The 18,211-nt window shown below is 44.2% G+C and overlaps 1 protein-coding gene across 2 annotated transcripts; it reads right to left on the reverse strand.

Annotated features, from left to right (window-relative positions):
• Positions 1 to 5,419: 5,419 nt before the first annotated feature.
• Positions 5,420 to 10,627, reverse strand: LOC100194851 (RGP1 retrograde golgi transport homolog (S. cerevisiae)). Of its 2 annotated transcripts, none has more exons than NM_001139880.1 (15): positions 10,501 to 10,561; positions 9,699 to 9,818; positions 9,172 to 9,299; positions 8,871 to 8,930; positions 8,597 to 8,776; positions 8,187 to 8,321; positions 7,806 to 7,964; positions 7,577 to 7,690; positions 7,359 to 7,458; positions 7,141 to 7,225; positions 6,766 to 7,015; positions 6,521 to 6,626; positions 6,300 to 6,388; positions 6,085 to 6,206; positions 5,420 to 5,855 (listed from the first exon to the last, which is right to left on the reverse strand). In NM_001139880.1, exons 2-15 carry the CDS (start codon positions 9,808 to 9,810, stop codon positions 5,774 to 5,776), a joined length of 1,722 nt encoding a protein of 573 aa, NP_001133352.1. In that variant the 5' UTR covers positions 9,811 to 9,818; positions 10,501 to 10,561; the 3' UTR covers positions 5,420 to 5,773. The 2 variants fall into 2 exon arrangements, with proteins under 2 accessions (NP_001133352.1, XP_045570200.1); XM_045714244.1 differs by having other exon boundaries at positions 5,633 to 5,855; positions 6,047 to 6,206; positions 10,501 to 10,627.
• Between the last annotated feature and the right edge of the window lie 7,584 nt (positions 10,628 to 18,211).

The following is an 18,211-nucleotide window of genomic DNA, read 5'->3' on the forward strand; positions in this document are numbered from 1 at the left end:
AAAATAGACTGAAAATCAGAAAATGAACTTCCAGACTCACAAATACAATTTTAAAAACACATTTCTGCATGCTCAAATTACATTCAGTGAGGTGAGATGAAATAGCACTTGTCCGTTTGGTGCATATAGAGTTCTGTCCAAGCAGTAGACATACAGCCATTTACATCACTGATTTCCTACTTTTTATTACAGTCTTCTTGTTTTTTTGGATGCTGGTGCCTTAGGGTTCTTCAGAGGCTTGGCTTTGGGCTTGGTTAGCATGGGTTTAGCCTTTCCTGGCTTGGCTTTTGCCATGGTCACCTTGATGAGAGTGGGTTTGGGTTCGATTGATTTTGTGTCCTTGAATCCTTTGAGGGTCCTGCCCCTCCTGCTCCGTGGCTTGACGACTCATTGCGAGCTCACAGAACAGGGCTCCGGGCAGCCGAGCGGAAATGGAGGAAAACTAGCCTCCCTGCGGACCTGGCATCTTTTCACTCCCTCCTCTCCACATTTTCTTCCTCTGTTTCTGCTGCTAAAGCCACTTTCTACCACTCTAAATTCCAAGCATCTGCCTCTAACCCTAGGAAGCTCTTTGCCACCTTCTCCTCCCTCCTGAATCCCCCCCCCCCCACTCTCTGCGGATGACTTTGTCAACCATTTTGAAAAGAAGGTTGACGACATCCGATCCCCGTTTGTTAAGTCAAACGACACCGCTGGTCCTGCTCACATTGCCCTACCCTATGCTTTGACCTCTTTCTCCCCTCTCTCTCCAGATGAAATCTTGCGACTTGTGACGGCCGGCCGCCCAACAACCTGCCCGCTTGAACCTATCCCCTCCTCTCTTCTCCAGACCATTTCCGGAGACCTTCACCCTTACCTCACCTCGCTCATCAACTCATCCTTGACCGCTGGCTACGTCCCTTCCATCTTCAAGAGAGCGAGATTGGCACCCCTTCTCAAAAAACCTACACTCGATCCCTCCGATGTCAACAACTACAGACCAGTATCCCTTCTTTCTTTTCTCTCCAAAACTCTTGAGCGTGCCGTCCTTGGCCAGCTCTCTTGCTATCTCTCTCAGAATGACCTTCTTGATCCAAATCAGTCAGGTTTCAAGACTGGTCATTCAACCGAGACTGCTCTTCTCTGTGTCACGGAGGCTCTCCGCACTGCTAAAGCTAACTCTCTCTCCTCTGCTCTCATCCTTCTAGACCTATCTGCTGCCTTTGATACTGTGAACCATCAGATCCTCCTCTCCACCCTCTCCGAGTTGGGCATCTCCGGCGCGGCTCACTCTTGGATTGCGTCCTACCTGACAGGTCGCTCCTACCAGGTGGCGTGGCGAGAATCTGTCTCCGCACCACGTGCTCTCACCACTGGTGTCCCCCAGGGCTCAGTTCTAGGCCCTCTCCTATTCTCGCTATACACCAAGTCACTTGGCTCTGTCATATCCTCACATGGTCTCTCCTGTCATTGCTACGCAGACGACACACAATTCATCTTCTCGTTTCCCCCTTCTGATAACCAGGTGGCGAATCGCATCTCTGCATGTCTGGCAGACATATCAGTGTGGATGACGGATCACCACCTCAAGCTGAACCTCGGCAAGACGGAGCTGCTCTTCCTCCCGGGGAAGGACTGCCCGTTCCATAATCTCGACATCACGGTTGACAATTCCATTGTGTCCTCCTCCCAGAGTGCTAAGAGCCTTGGCGTGACCCTGGACAACACCCTGTCGTTCTCCGCTAACATCAAGGCGGTGACCCGATCCTGTAGGTTCATGCTCTACAACATTCGCAGAGTACGACCCTGCCTTACACAGGAAGCGGCGCAGGTCCTAATCCAGGCACTTGTCATCTCCCGTCTGGATTACTGCAACTCGCTGTTGGCTGGGCTCCCTGCCTGTGCCATTAAACCCCTACAACTCATCCAGAATGCCGCAGCCTGTCTGGTGTTCAACCTTCCCAAGTTCTCTCACGTCACCCCGCTCCTCCGCACACTCCACTGGCTTCCAGTTGAAGCTCGCATCTGCTACAAGACCATGGTGCTTGCCTACGGAGCTGTGAGGGGAACGGCACCTCCATACCTTCAGGCTCTGATCAGTCCCTACACTCAAACAAGGGCACTGCGTTCATCCACCTCTGGCCTGCTGGCCCCCCTACCTCTGCGGAAGCACAGTTCCCGCTCAGCCCAGTCAAAACTGTTCACTGCTCTGGCACCCCAATGGTGGAACAAGCTCCCTCACGACGCCAGGACAGCAGAATCAATCACCACCTTCCGGAGACACCTGAAACCCCACCTCTTTAAGGAATACCTGGGATAGGATAAAGTAATCCTTCTAACCCACCCCCCCCCCCAAAAAAAAAGAAGAAGAAAAAAATATATAGATGTACTATTGTAAAGTGGTTGTTCCACTGGATATCATAAGGTGAATTCACCAATTTGTAAGTCGCTCTGGATAAGAGCGTCTGCTAAAGGACGTAAATATAAATGTAAATGTCGCAGATGCAGAACCTTGGGCAATTTTCCGCTTGAGCTGGTAAAAGTATGACCAAGAGCATCAAAACCGCAACTAGCCACCTAGAGAGGCAATCCGCAAAGGAACACATCTGTGAGGGTTTTGGGAAAAAGACATCAAACACAAACGGAATTTGACTGTAGGCCTAATGTAATGACAGCTATGCATATTACGCACGAACGCCTCTCAAAAGACTAATTCGCTCCCAATTTTTTACAGTCTCACAACTTTGAATACATATTGTAAATACAGTGAAAATAGTACAATAGACTACTTCTTATAGCGACAATGGAACAAAAATATTCAAAGACATGGAGAATCCCGTCTCCAACTTGGAAACCTTTACGCACCGATAGGCTTTCCGTCGGGACTCATAAAATCACTTTTCCAATGCCAGAAGGATTGTAAGTATTTATTTAACGCATATTTAAAGACTTAAATGTGTAGTTATTGAATCTAAATATACGTATCTGGTTGTTATTCAGCAGAATTCCATAACATTTGCTATTTGATAAATATTGTAACTTTTTAGAATGTTCCTATTGTACATTTAAGATTATAAACGTACCTTTATGGTTGAATTTGTCAAATTTGACATCTCTGAGCATTTCTTATTATTCTGTATGTAAATCAGAGACACTCCATTTGGTATGATATGTTACCCTTTGTGTGGTATGTATTAATGTGTATTAATTTGTGGATGTCATCACCGATTTTGTATGATATGTTATACAAATTACAATTTGTATTACATGTTATGAATTTGCAAAACGTACAAGATGTAACAAATTTGCCAAATGTATATGTTACGAATTCTAGCAAGGTGGCTAACATTAGCTAGCTTGCTAACATTAGCTAGGCTAGGGTTTAATTTCAGGAGTTAGGTCAAAGGGTTAAGATTAGGGGACAGGTTAGCTAAAATGGTTAAGGTTAGGGGAAGGGTTTATTTAAAGGGTAAGCTAACATTCTAAGTAGTTGCTAAGTAGTTACAAAGTAGATAAAGAGTAGTTGAAATTGCTAATTAGCTAAAATTGTTGCGATGAGATTCAAAACCTTTGGGTTGCTAGATGTTCGCGATATACGCCCACCCATCCACCCAACCACCCACACCCAGACCAACCACCCTACTTTCGTTTTTGTAACCATACAAAACGTTAACATATAATACTACGTTTAGTATCATGGATTTACATTTACTATGTTACGTCTAGTCTATGAGACCAGGCTGGCTACCAATCTCACTTCCAGTAAGCTGCCCACTACCCTAAGGTCACTGGAGTGCAAACTCACTGAATAAAATATATTTTTTAAACACAGCAAGCTAATGGAAAACAAATCAATAAAATGAAAGTGAATGTGTATTTCCCTGTAGTTAAACTATAAGTGGCTGTATCCCATGGCACCTAAAAAGCCCCTTCAAAAAAAGTTCTGACAGGCGCTCACAAAGGGCTGTTTTTCTATGCTTGAGAAGAGGCAGCCCACTGTCCCCAAGAATGGGTCTGGTGAAAGCATTGCTCTAACCTTCACTAGCTTAAAAAGTGTAGAGCAGCTTGCCAATGGCTTGGTTAATGCAATTAACAAAGATCAAAGTCTGATGTGGTGTACTCATTTAATATTAGAAATACTGTATGAATCGGTTATGGATATGTAGTTTATCTATGACCTTTTCAGCGCATTCAACTGAGTTAATGTCCAACAAACAGTGTATTCATTCAAAAGCACATCCCAGGCCTAATCTCTATCCCAGATGAAGTGACAGGTCCCCATACAAGTGGATCAAGTACAGTGGTCTGCTGCTTCCTTGAATAGTTGGCTTGCTCTATGCATTTTAGCCTCAACACATTCTCCCTTATCTGAGAATATTTCCAGTAAAAATGAAGGTCGAACAGAAGGCGTTGTGTGCACCTTGCTCAGTGTTAGCCACAGGAGCATTATACACTGAACAAAATTATAAACACAACATATAAAGTGTTGGTCCCATGTTTCATGAGCTGTAATACAATATCCGAGAAATGTTCCATACTCACAAAAAGTGTATTTCTCTCAAATGTTGTGCACAAATGTGTTTACATCCCTGTTAGTGGTTATTTTATCCTTTGTCAAGATAATCAATCCACCTGACAAGTGTGGTAGATCAAGAAGCTGATTAAACAGCATGATCATTACACAATGACAAAATACCACTCTAAAAGTGCAGTTTTGTCACACAACACAATGCCACAGATGTCTCATGTTTTGAGGGAGTGTGCAATTGGCATGCTGACTGTAGGAATGTCCACCAGAGCTGTTGCCAGAGAATTGAATGTTAATTTCTCTAACATAAGCCACATCCAACATAATTTTAGAGAATTTGGCAGTATGTCCAACCGGCCTCCCAACCACGCCAGCCCAGGACCTCCATATCCGACTTCTTCACCTGTGGGATCGTCAGAAAGGGCGGGGGGTGCTGAGAAGTATTTCTGTCTGTAATAAAGCCCTATTGTGCATAAAAACGAATTCTGATTGGCAGGACCTGGCTCCCAAGTGGGTGTGCCTATGCCCTCCCTGGCCCACCCATGGCTGCACCCCTGCCCAGTCATGTGAAATCCATAGATTAAGGCCTAATGAATTTATTTCAATTTACTGACTTCCTTATAAGAACTGTAACTAAGAAAAATCTATTTGGGAGGAGAAAGAACCTACACCCGGATCAATAGTTTCTTCCCACTGTAAAAAGTAAATATGGTTGGACTAGATCCTTATTCAGGGTAGTGCTTGCTAAATTGTGAAATTGAAATGTTCCCAGGCCATTCACTATACGGAGACACCCAAAATGTGTCTGTTTAATAGCTGCAACAATAAAGAAATCAACACATTTATTCAGTTCTTCCCTTCTGATTCAAGTCAAAATCACATTTCCACAGCAGCCCATATCACACATTTATATTTTATATCCATTTAACCCTTTTTATTTTAATATAAAACCATTACTTATTGGGTAAATATGGAGAAAGAACCTGTGTTGAAGATCACATTTCAGTCCTTTCACTGTGGGTGAGGCAGGATACACCATCTCCCAAATGTTTGTGTGTGTAATATTTCAAATCGGTCCATCCATAAAATAATGTACGTCCATAAGATGATGGGCAAGGCTCCAGCTGTGAGTCTTCTGAGTTGGCAAAATAGAGTGCAGTGCAACAGTTAAGTCCTTGTTGTGTGCGCTAAGGGCCCCCTTATGTCTGGGGGTGGGAATTGTTCTGTTCATAAGTCTGTGAGAGTGTCTGTGTGGTCCGGTGTGACTCAGTTCTCAGGCCTGACATGCTCCAGCGTGGACTTGAGGATGTTCCTGGCGCTGCTGCACGACTCCAGGGCCTGGACGTGTCTGAAAGTCACAAATATACAGTCACACACCTGCAATGACGGACAGTTTCACCTTTCATCTTTACTGTTTTTAGACGCAGCAGCCTAACAACATAGGAACATGGGTACATTGTGCAATTTTGAGCATGTTGGCAATATCCTTGGGGAACTTTGTGCCAATGTGGTGTGTTAATCTGCAGTCGGAGAGGGTACCTGAGAGCTACGCTGCCGCCCATCACTCATGCCCTTACCTGGACATGAAAGCCTCCAGCACAGCGATGTGGTCCTGGGGGAAGTAGTCCTGGCGCACAACGTACTCCAGGGCCTGCAAATGACCAGGCACCACATGTACCGGCTTCACCTTGTCCTCACTCTGAATGAGACAGAGAGGGGGAGACATGAGGGCTACAATAATACAAGGCAGAAGAAAACCAGGAATTTTTCTACAAATTCATTGAACATGTACCTTGAGGAGTCCCAGCATTACTAACAGCGATGATACAAAGTTGTAACCTTGGAAGGAGGGGCTTGCAAAGGCTTTCCTGAGAATCGCATCTGCATAACAAAGAGGACATATACTTAACATGCGGTCATACAGATGAACGGAAACAGTCGCATATCCATGGACTCAGTCATCTGGCCCCATGTCTTCAGTAAGTACTCAGAAATAAGATAAGTGGCCCTTACCAATACTGTCTAGGACAGCACTCTTAACATCTTCATCTTCCTCATTGTACACAGAGGAGATTTTCAGGAAAGCCTCCGCTGTCTTACCAGCATCAGCCACATCTACCTGGAAAGAGAAGAACAAGGACAAAAGGTTAAACACGTCACCATCAACCTGTTTCAGCCTACAGACACACACTGTATGTCACCTCAGGTTTCCACTAAGTAGTTTGCTGTGTAAGGTATTCATGACCGGGTGTGTTAACCTGCTGTTCAAAGAGCAGGGCCCTCTTGGTGCCCAGTTTGAGCAGCTTATCAGGGGAGGGGAAGCAGAGGAACGAGGCGGCATCTGGGGGTCGGGGCACTGACGGAGGGGAGGAAACCTGATTCACACCGCTGTCCTCTTCTTCCTCCACATCATCATCCTCCTCATAGTCATCCTCCTCATAGTCATCGTCATCCTCCTCATCGTCGTCATCCTCCTCATCATCCTCCTCTGGCTCCCCTTCATCATCGCTGCAGGTAGAGACAAAGATTACACAAAAAGATTATCTCATGGCAGCTTGTGATAAGACAGATGGTTGAGGTCCAGTGTGGGTAAGTCTAAAAGTATAAACTCATTTAATATTTCAATCCAGTACCTGAGTGATCCCAGCAGGTCTCCCATGTTCAGGCCATCCATTACCTCTCTGAGATCATCACAGCCCTCCTCCCCCAGGCAGTTACCTGACAGTACCAACACACAACACAACAAAGTCACACACGAACTCCACAGATCCTACGAAAACATTACTAGCCGATGCAACATTTTCAATCCAGTTTTCATGTGTTGTAAGTCAAGTGTGTATCCATCATGTACCATTTAAGTCCAGTTTCTCCAGTGTGGCTTTGCCCTCGACTGATTGTGCCACCAGCAGTGCAGCTTCTCCAGTGATCTCCCCAAATGACAGATTCAGCTCCTGACAAAGAGGTAAAAAAAAATATGGGTATGAGTCAGGTGTATGAACACACATTAATTAACAATCAAGTGCAGTAGATGTTCCTGCAGCCAAGGGTGGGACCAGTGCTACCCTGTACCTTGAGGATGGGAAGCCCCTCAGTAACTGCCTCTGCGATGGCTATAGCCCCCTCGGAACGCACCAGACAGTCTCCAAAGTTTATCACCTGGACTCTGCGCAAATGTTTCAGAGCCTGAAGGGGGCACAAAACACACAGTGTCAGTCATAGTATGGCAAGTGCATTTGAGCATACATCAACTTCATGAGTTTCATACGGCCTTCGTGCACAAGGCAAACCACTACTGTACCTGTGCCATGGCGATTGCTCCTTTCTTGGTGAAGGTGTTGTCGTTGAGGTTGAGGACGCGGAGCTGGGGGTTGTGTTGCATGGCAGTGGCCAGAGCAGTCACCCCTGGGTGGTTGATCCCATTCTGGGGCACGTGCACCTCCTCCAGACTACCCATCAGCTGAGGTCATACAGTAGCATCAGACAGAGATAGCTATATAGACAGTATATGGCTTGTCAGTACAGTTTAATCATAGACTCAGTGGAGCTTTTATCCATGCTGCTGCCAGTACTAATGCTAAAGAGCTCCATGTGAACCACTGTGGTGATTAACTGCATATACTCTACAAGTCCAGACTGTCAGAAATTCTGATATGTTCAGCTCAGGAGCCAGTGTCTGTACCTGGAAGGCCTGGGCAAGGGCAGTGGCCCCATCGTTCTCCAGACGGTTTCTGCCTGCGATGAACACCTTCAGCCCGAGGGGGGTGCCCTGTGCACTGGACTGCTTATAGCACTCCGTCAACGCTGCAGCTAAGATCTGAGGAGACCACACATACAGAGCACAGTGAAAAAACTACTTTGGAAAAAGTTATGATTGTCATGATAGATTTTAAATCATGATATCACTTCTCAAATGATAGCACTATTCAACCTTAACACAAGCTATATATTTCATATGAGAAGTTAAATTAGCTTTAGATCTTCTCTGAAATTATACTGACTACATTACAACTAGCAGGGGGCAACTTTATGTTGTGGAGTCTGCTCAATAACGCAATGCAGCTCCCATCAAACTGGAGACATTCTGCCCACCTTGCCTCCACCAACGCCCATGCCGCAGTTGTTGAGCCTCAGTTCCTGCAGTGTGTGACAGGCAGTGCTCTTGAGCAACTTCTCGATGCCCTTCACCCCGTCTGGTCCAAAGGCGTTGTCACTGAGGTCCAGCACGGTCAGTCTGGCGCCTGCTGTCATCAGGGCCGCACCCAGGGATTTCTGAATAGGGGAGATGAAGGCTGAGTTTACAATCCCAGACCATTTTTCATCTATCAAAGTGAGCAAGTATTAAAAAAAAAAAAATTGGTCTCACCAGGGCTGGAGGGATCTCAGAACGCAGTCGCCCAGTAAACATGTCACTCCAGTAACAGTACTGAGGGAGAGAGGGTTATATAAAGGGTCAGCTAAAGTATTGTCTCGCTAGATAGATAAATAGATAGATAGATAGATATGAAAGCAAGATAGAACAGAACCAACAGCGGGTATCTCATCAAAACCAACATATGAGATCATCCATCTTTCTCCGTGTGGCAGTCAGTGGAATACCTGTCCTCTGTACCATAAACAATGCAATCAAAACACACCTCATTTCATAATCACTCTGTGACTGGTACCTTAAATTCACTCTTTGTCTCCAGGGCTTTAGCGATGGCCTGTGCTGCCTCCACCCCATAAGTGTTCCCCTCCAGCCTGAGCGCTTGCAAACCCTTGAACTCCTGGATCTCTTTCACCATCTCTTCCACTGGAAAGATGAGAGAGGGAAAGATTGAAGACCATGATTGTTTGAAGAACAATACATGGGGCTCCCGAGTGGCGCAGCAGTCTAAGGCACTGCATCTCAGTGCAAGAGGAGTCCCTACAGTCCCTGGTTAGAATCCAGGCTGTATCACATCCGAACGTGATTGGGAGTCCCATAGGGCGGCGCACAATCGGCCCAGCGTCGTCCGGGTTTGGCCGTCATTGTAAACAAGATTTTTTTCTAAACTGACTTGCCTAGTTAGATAAAGATTACTTTTATTTTTAAATACAAAAATACAACAACAAAAACTGTTGCCATTGGACACCACCTTGTACTTGAACAACCTATTGGATAACAATTGGAGGAGCATAAGCATAATGAGTCAATGGTTGGAATTCTTACCAGATTGTGCATTGTCGAATTTGCGTCCTTGGCCTTTATAACTCAACTCTCCCTCAGTCACCTGAGTTTTTGCCAGAGAGTCGGCCAACTGTGCAACAGCATCCGTCGCCATCAGGACACCTGGGGAACATACTAACTTATGAACAAGAATATGCACTACTTACTTAAGCAACACATAATATATTATCAATTACCACCTAGTAGAGTGCCTGCCAAAGACCTAGCGTTACCAAACACACATGCAGTTTGAAGTGACGTTATAAACATTGTTAGCTAGCTATTTAACTTTAGCTAATATACACAGGGGGTGGAAAGTTGCTCTGTCTGTAAATGTTGCTAGCCTCTGGAAGAAGTGGAAAGCCTTGTTAACTAATGTTAGCCAAGTAGCAAGATATGTTTATAGTGTCGTAACTATCTGGCAACGAGTTATAAACACTTGGCACACACCATCTCATTCCAGGATAGTTGAGGCTAACCAGCTGGCTAACTAACTAGGTGGAAAAAGCTGAATATGGTTGATCATTTCCAATGGTGTGATAAAGCTGGAAATGTTCCACAAGAATACAGCCATCAAAGCAAGTTACTTAACGTTGTTCTGACTTAACAAAGTCATAACATACTAGCTATAGTTAGTTAGCTAAGCAAGCTAACAAGAGCAGGGCATGCCCTGGTACGGCCATCGACCAATTCAATCTGATAAATATGGCACCTCCCCTCACGTGTAACCTTACTAACGTTTCCCTGAATACATTTGCAAGCTAAAATATCTCTGAAGTAGTATGAAACGTGTATCAATGCTTACAAAATCGAAATTTCTGCGTATAACTAGTTGTTTCCAGAACAGCGCTTTCTGTCCCGCAAGGTGTCTCCCGCTCGGTTCTGACGTTTAAACACTTCGATGACCATGGCTGACGCGAGACACACGGGACTTGTAGTTCCAGGCAGTTTCGTTGGCTCATCTTCTTCTATTACATCATGGCGGTCCACAAACAAACGTTTAAGTGCATGCCGCCACCTACTGTGCTGGAATGTACGATCAATCATGATCTGCCCAATTCTGTACTACCATGAAAAAATAACACAAAAACAATAAAAAATAAATCCCTACTAACTTCTACCACCCCCTCCCCCCAAAAAACTCCCCAACCCCTACCCCGTTAAACTTGATTTATATCATGCTGAAACACTCCACCCTTAGGATTGTTCAGCATGCCAACAACCATTTCAACAGTAACATCTGTTACACCCAATATCTCTTTTGCCGTCTCCACAATGACCTTCAACCTTGCATTTCTGCTTTCCACAACCTGAGTAGCATTGCTAACCTTACCAATAAAAGCTATGAAGTCTACTTTATTCATTATCAAAGTGTCCTTTGACGCCGCACATTCATGCCAGGACCAGCAGAAACCCCACCCCCCGACATTAGGTCCAGCCATGGAAGCTCCATCATTCCACACTGTAGTTCCACCAATCTGTCTTACAGATTCTGCATACTATACATCATGACTACTTCTATATATCTGAGCCTCTCTAGCCTCTCTCTGCACCTGGCATCCACCAAATGCTGCGCTATGTCCCCCCCCCCACAATTATAACACTTAACTTTCACATTGCTCCCACCTTCCCTGTAATCATGTTCCCCTCCACACTTGGCACATCTTTTCCTTCCTTTACATTGTACAGCTACATGTCCCATTCTTTGGCATTTGAAACACCGCAATGGGGATGGGACAAATAACTCTGACATTTAAACTAAGGAATCCTATCTGTACTTTTCCAGACAAAACCTTATCAAACCTCAGCAGCACTGAAAAGCTTTCACTTCTGATCAACCTTTTGTCCTCAATCACTCCTTTCACATTTTCTTTAATATAATCTATGGACATAGATATTGGGACCCCAGTGATGACTCCCCATAACCTAGCATAAGCACCTGGGACACGGCTTTGAATTTTATTCTCATTAAGCTTTTCTATTTTCAGAATCTTCTCTTGCTGAGCTTGGCTACCACAAAATATGAACAATCTACCATTTCCAATGAACCAAGGTAATTTGACTTTTTTCTCTAATTTGACTTCTTTTAGTCAGATAGGGTGTAAATGAGGCCCTGTGGTCTCCTCAAACACCATCACAACTTTCCACTCCAACACAAAGTTACTCTTGCTTCCTACCTTTATGCTTTCTTTACTAAATGCTCCACTGCTTTCTGTATCATGATCTCTCTTCTTCCTATATCTTTCCACTACCGACCATTCCGGCCCTCTTCCTCCTGCTCCATACCATCAGAACGGTCATCCATATTGTTCGCATTCCAGCACAGCTGTTGCGTCACCAACCTTCTCTCCATTTCGTCCACACTACTCGCTGCCATCGCTCTCAACAATCAAAATAGCCTATTGGGCTAATCTCATCTGAAGCTTTATTTTATGTCAAAAAGCAAAAACACTAAAACAAAAACAGTGATACTGAACAGTGTGGCTATATTTACAGCTTTATTTGATCAGTTCTCTGAGTTATTAGTGCTTGGGAGAACTCCAGTACCCCAAAGGCTGACAGATGGCGATATTCAAGTCATAAACCACGTTTCCATCCACAGTTTTTATGTGAGTAAAGTCATACATAAAAAATAAAATCTCAAAAGCTACGATGAAAACAGGAAGTTTCAGTACAATTTTATAAATGCCAACAAATCATTTGTTCATTCGACATGGTGGGATCCTTTTGTGTTGGTAAAATTAATAATGCGAGAAATGGTGGTGGAAACCAGTGGAGGCTGGTAGGAGGAGCTATAGGAGGACAGGCTGATTGTAATGGGTGGAATGGAAAAAATGGAACAGAGTCAAACGTGTGGTTTCCATATGTTTGATGTGTTTGATACCGTTCGATGAAATCCATTCCAGCCATTACAATGAGCCTGTCCTCCTATAGCTCATACCACCAGCGTCCTCTGGTGGAAACTCATTTATTGGCAAATATTGATATTGATATATACCTCTTTTATGTCCCGCCTACCATGTGGGGTGACTGGCAATAGTGTTGGCCAATCACCAGTCAGAACCACATTCATGTTCTGTGTAACTTTCATTTTGGGGCAGTTGTCTTGATGTATGGCTACAGCATAAAACCCAGATTGTTCTGTGCTAAAGTTAGTCAGTCCTTAAATGCATTTGTTGTTTGTGTATAATAAACATCAGGGAAAGAAGAAGGTTTGTTAGGGTCTTTCCACCTATGTCCTCCACATTACCTGTATAGTAAATGATTAGCTAGTTAGATTCACAGTGCTAGCCAGGTTAGCTAGTGTACTGAGGTGATTGAGCATTAGCTAACATTAGCTCACAATCAGTAAAGATCTCAAACCACAACACTGGTGTCAGAAGTTCTTTTTGTTGAAATTTGTGTTCTTTTTGTGAGCCATCCAATCTTTTCTGTGGACTTTCAGACATTTTTGTGTGTTTTTGGGTGTTCTCACTGATCGTGACATTGCTAGCTAGCTTGTTAGCTAGCTAGATTAAGTTGCTGGATTCAGGTCTCCCCTCCCTCTCCGTGTGCTGCAAGCCAAATATTTTTATAATCGTTATATCTGTGTGCAAGCCCTGAATTTGTTGCTATGGCAACCCAAAGGCAGCTAGAACTGTGAAAATAAGACCCTGCGCTGCAGAGGCACAGCCAGGCCTATTTTTGTTTTTTCCTCTTCTGGATTTTTCATTTTTCATTTTATTTACAATAAAATGGTATCTGAAGTTGAGCACGTCCCTGCTTGGCTTCCAGCATACCTGGGGAAAAGATTGAGAGGATATGGGACCTGATGGAGAGGAGTTTGGACCAGTAAGAGAGGAGAGAGGTGCAGCAGCTACCCAGTCCTAACAGCAACGCAGCAACCCAGGAGAGGGGGAGAAGAGAAGTGCCAGTGCTGCCCCCGGCAATGTTGTACCCAGGGATGGTGAGCCCTCCAGTGACGGTGACCAGCCCAGCGACAGTGACACCAGCGATGGGCATCCCAGCGGCAGTGACTCAGTGATGGTGACCTCAGCGACGTTGACCAGGCCAACAATGGTGACCCCAGCGGCGGTGATCCCAGCAGCGGTGATCCCAGCGGCGGTGACCCCATCGATGGTGACCTCAGCAGCGGTGACCAGACCAACTATGATGACCCTAGTGGCGGTGATCCCAGCAGCGGTAGCTCCAGCATCCTGCAGCCCACTCTGAGGTCACTGCCCTCAACACCGGGCAATTCCCGCATCATGCCTCGAATTTCCCGGCGGCATCGACGGCCATAGGCATTGCAGCCCTTGTGTGGCTGTAATGCCCCCTAAAAAATCCATTCCTTTTGGCCATTGTGCCCTTGGGCTTGAAATAATATTTATAATTCCCTTCTTCCGGCTACCAATTGCCCTGCTCCAAAGCACCTCTCACTTACATGGCTTTCTCAGATATCTCAATTCTGACATTAACTCCAGAAGTGCTGACCTCTTGCACCCTCTACAACCACTGTGATTATTATTTGACCCTGCTGGTCTTCTATGAATGTTTGAACTTGAAGAACGATCTGGCCTTAATGGCCATGTACTCTTATAGTCTCCAACTGGCATAGCCAGAAGAGGACTGGCCACCCCTCAGAGCCTGGTTTCTCTCTAGGTTTCTTCCTAGGTTCATGCCTTTCTAGGAAGTTTTTCCTAGCCTCCGTGCCTCTATGGGGTTTTAGGCTCTGTTTCTGTATAAGCACTTTGTGATAACTGCTGTTGTAAAAAGGGCTCTATAAATACATTTTATTGATTGATTATTAGCCAATGCCCGGCACGTGCTCGGGTCTTTCTCGCAGGCATCACAGCTCCGAAGGAGACTACTAGTGAAGACAGACCAGAGGTGTGGAGTCATCACAAATTTGATGACTTGAGACTCGACTTGGAATAAAATAAAATAACTTGAGACCTGGCTTTGACGTGGAGCCTCAAGACTCGGGACTCGACTTTGATTTAAGACTGGTAACTTGAAATTATCTGTAATGTTTTGTCACTCATTTTCAGTGGCAATTTTAGCATGTAAATCTTGGTGTGGGAAACTCAACCTTTTTTTTTAGAGGCAGGCCAGCAAAGCCACTACACAGCACAACGCAACACTAAACAATACATTAATTGCACTATAACAGTGACAAACATTGCTCACAAACTTAGGGCCTACAAAAGTTGTCCCAACAGCAGAGTCCCAACAGCAGTCCCAACACCGATACGTTTTAGCTATAATTTCTCTTCATTATTTGTCTTCATATGACAAATATTGAAAAGGATATGCAAGTAGATTGTCGACTTGATTCATGAAGATGAAATTCTACACAGGGACACTCAATGTCAATCTTAAATGAATCATCCTCAAACTTAGATGCATAAAGTACAAGTCTGAAGTGAGCTCCACTGAGGCAGTCCCGTTAATTCTCTTATATACTGCTTACACAGACAAGTTATATTTGCATGATTCAGCTTATTCCTTATTCATAATTCATTCTTCATTAAGGTTTGGTTCATGCATGTGACAGACCAATACCTCACAAGGCTTCTTCTCTCCAAGCTGAGACCTTGAAACTGAGATATCCTTTCATTCTCAAAACAAGGTTCTGGGATTACTGCCAAATTGCAAATGCTGATAGTGAGGATTCGTTCAATCAGTCACTTACATGAAGACAGAAATTGGTTATTAGAGAAGCAAAAACATAAAATGTTCCATCACACATGATCAGTCCAATCAAAGCTACGGTAGATATAACGTCATTTGACGTCATTTTATCTGTGGCCAATGACCTTGAGCCTTCTTGGATGGGCACTTCTAATGTAACTCTATGGTAGCACCCAAGGGGCTTGAATTTGAGCTCTCCCCGTAGATTTTGCGGTGACGTAGTGTCCCCATGAGTGACAGAACACTGAGCCAATCACGGCGCAACTAGAGAACATTACCAACCCCTACAATCCAGTATTATCTGCTGGCTGCCCCCAACCCCACAGAAAGCACTGAGGTATGCTGAAATACCTGCATTTTGAAGCTGCCTTACTCAAGAAAGCAAAAAATAAATAATGTTTGTATGCTGCTTAATTAACAAACTTTTATTTTTATTTTTTATAAACGTTTGCAAACTGATATGTGACACGTATTAATGGCAAAATAACATGCAAAACAGGCACACCCCCCAAAAAATGTATTTTATTAAACTTGTGTTTTCCAAACCTTTCCCTTGAGACATCAAAAATAGAGGGGAAGGAAGTTGTGTTGGGGACAGAGTTGAGTTATTGACTAGACTGGTTGGGGTCGGGCGTGCAGGTGGCTCGGGCTGGCTGGGTGGACTGGCTGAAATTTGATAGAGGATGTCTTAATAAAGTCAATCAAATGTGAAATCTTTGTACTTTATTTGTAAGAGTTGTTCATTAGTTAGGCTATTGGTTAAAGCTGCAACACAATATTGATTATTGAATTATCATTGATCTAAGGACAAAAGGATTTGCCTGACTTGTCACCAGGCTGTAGACCTTTCAAAAACGGGTAATGTGGAGCGGTACCACAACAACATCCACCCTAAGTTCAAAGAAACCTACCCGCTAAAGAACACGCTTTGTTCAAAGAAAGTTGATGAGCTTAAGTCTGTATTGAAAGCACAGCAGTCGCTTTTTACCAAACCGACAGCTAATAGTAAGGCTGCAACAGAGGCATCCTTCCATGTCAGCTATCCCTTGGCTAAACATAAGAAATCGTTCACCGATGGAGAGCTATACAAGGAGGCAATGGCCGTTGTCACCCAGACGTTATTCAAAGAATTCAAAAACAAAGAGGACATTAAAAATGCTATCAGAAGTGTGCCACTTGGCCAAGCCACTGTAACAAGAAGGGTAGAGTCGTTATCGGAGGACGTGAATCAACAAGTGCTCAAGGATTTTTCACTTTGTGAGTGCTTTTCGCTGCAGTTTGACGAATCCCAGGAAATGACCGACACTGCACAGCTGATGTTTGTTCTCATGGCTTTTAAGGATTCAACTACTAAGGAGTCTTTTCTCACCCTTTTACCATTTAAAAGGGAGAACAAGAGGTGAAGACATTTACAACGAGTTTAAACGTTATGTGCATGATAACAGCATTCCCATTCATAAGCTGGTAGCGATCACTACAGACAGGGCACCGGCAATCCGTGGGGTGCATTCGGGCTTCGTTGCACTGTGCCGTCGTGATCTCGATTTCCCAGCGTTTTTGAACTATCACTGTGTAATCCATCAGCAAGGACTAGCTAGTAAAGTAGTGGACTGTCTCATGTCATGACACTTGTCGTTATGATTGTTAATTCGATTCGCACAAAAGGACTTCAGCACCGCTTGTTTAAATCTTTGTTAGATGAGCTTGATGCCGCATACAGTGACTTGATTCTCCACGCTTGCGTAAGGTGGTTGAGTCGTGGGAAAGTACTGCAGCGATTTGTTGACTTGCTGCTCGAGATCAAATCATTTCTGGAGTCACAAAATGAGGAGCATGAGGAACTGTCTGATGATGCATGGCTGCTAGACTAAGGTTTCCTCACGGACATAACAGCCAAACTGAACCAGCTCAACTATGAGCTTCAGGGAAAAGACAAAGACGTGGCACACATGATCAGTGCTGTCAATGCCTTTAAGGCCAAAGTGGGTATGTGGGTCTCTCAGCTGAGGAATAGAAGGCTGGTGCATTTCCCACACCTGGAGAAAATGTCACAAAAAAACATCACAAACAAAGATGCTTTTCTCCCGCAAGAATTCTGTGCCCACCTGGGGAAACTGGCATCTGAATTCAACAGGCGTTTTCAGGAGTTAAATGACACAGGGGAGGTTGTTGCATTTATCTCAAACCCTTTCCTCCCCATTGAGATGGAGGAAGTGTCCACCAAATTCCAGCTAGTATTTGCTTTACCAATTGGAGTTGACATGGAGATAATTGAATTGCATAATGACATCGAGTTGAAAGCAAGATCAAGAGACAGTAACTTTTGGGGTCTTGTAACACTGAAAAGTCTCCCCTCCTTTCATCCTGCACACTTATGGTGAAGGCCTACTTTGGATCAACATATCTCTGTGAGATGGCCTTTTACAGATGAAAATAATCAAGTCAAAGAACAGGTCTTGTCTAACTAATAGACATCTCACAGACAGTGTCAGACTTGCTGTGTCAAACTATGAGCCAGACTACAGAACACTTGCTGATGCTGTGCCATCACATTGAATGTGTGTGTGTGTGGGGAGGGGATCTCATCCACAGCCATCAGAGTGAGTGAGCATTGCCAGTTTGAAATCTGTTGTAGGCCATATTGTTTACAAAAGGATATGATCTGTTTTGCATGTTGTTCAAAAATGGAAAGTGAAACAGTACTGTACATGATTGACTTAGGCCTGTAATTGACTGATTATTGAGGTAATGAATGGTAATAGGCCTGTGATTTGTGTGAAAATATTTTTGAACAATTGAATGATGTGACTGTTATCATAATATTTTGAATGCTAGTTGCACTT

Source organism: Salmo salar, chromosome ssa03 (assembly GCF_905237065.1).
Source record: "Salmo salar chromosome ssa03, Ssal_v3.1, whole genome shotgun sequence".
NCBI classification, from domain to species: Eukaryota; Metazoa; Chordata; class Actinopteri; order Salmoniformes; family Salmonidae; genus Salmo; species Salmo salar.

What these genes read in the sequence shown, in the direction of transcription:
- LOC100194851 (NM_001139880.1), bottom strand. Translation starts at nt 9,810, where the DNA reads ATGGCGACGGATGCTGTTGCACAGTTGGCCGACTCTCTGGCAAAAACT. An exon ending in ATTCGACAATGCACAATCTG is followed by an intron (nt 9,300 to 9,698) that starts GTAAGAATTCCA and finishes TCATCTTTCCAG; the next exon opens with TGGAAGAGATGGTGAAAGAG. An exon ending in CCCTTGCCCAGGCCTTCCAG is followed by an intron (nt 7,965 to 8,186) that starts GTACAGACACTG and finishes GTATGACCTCAG; the next exon opens with CTGATGGGTAGTCTGGAGGA.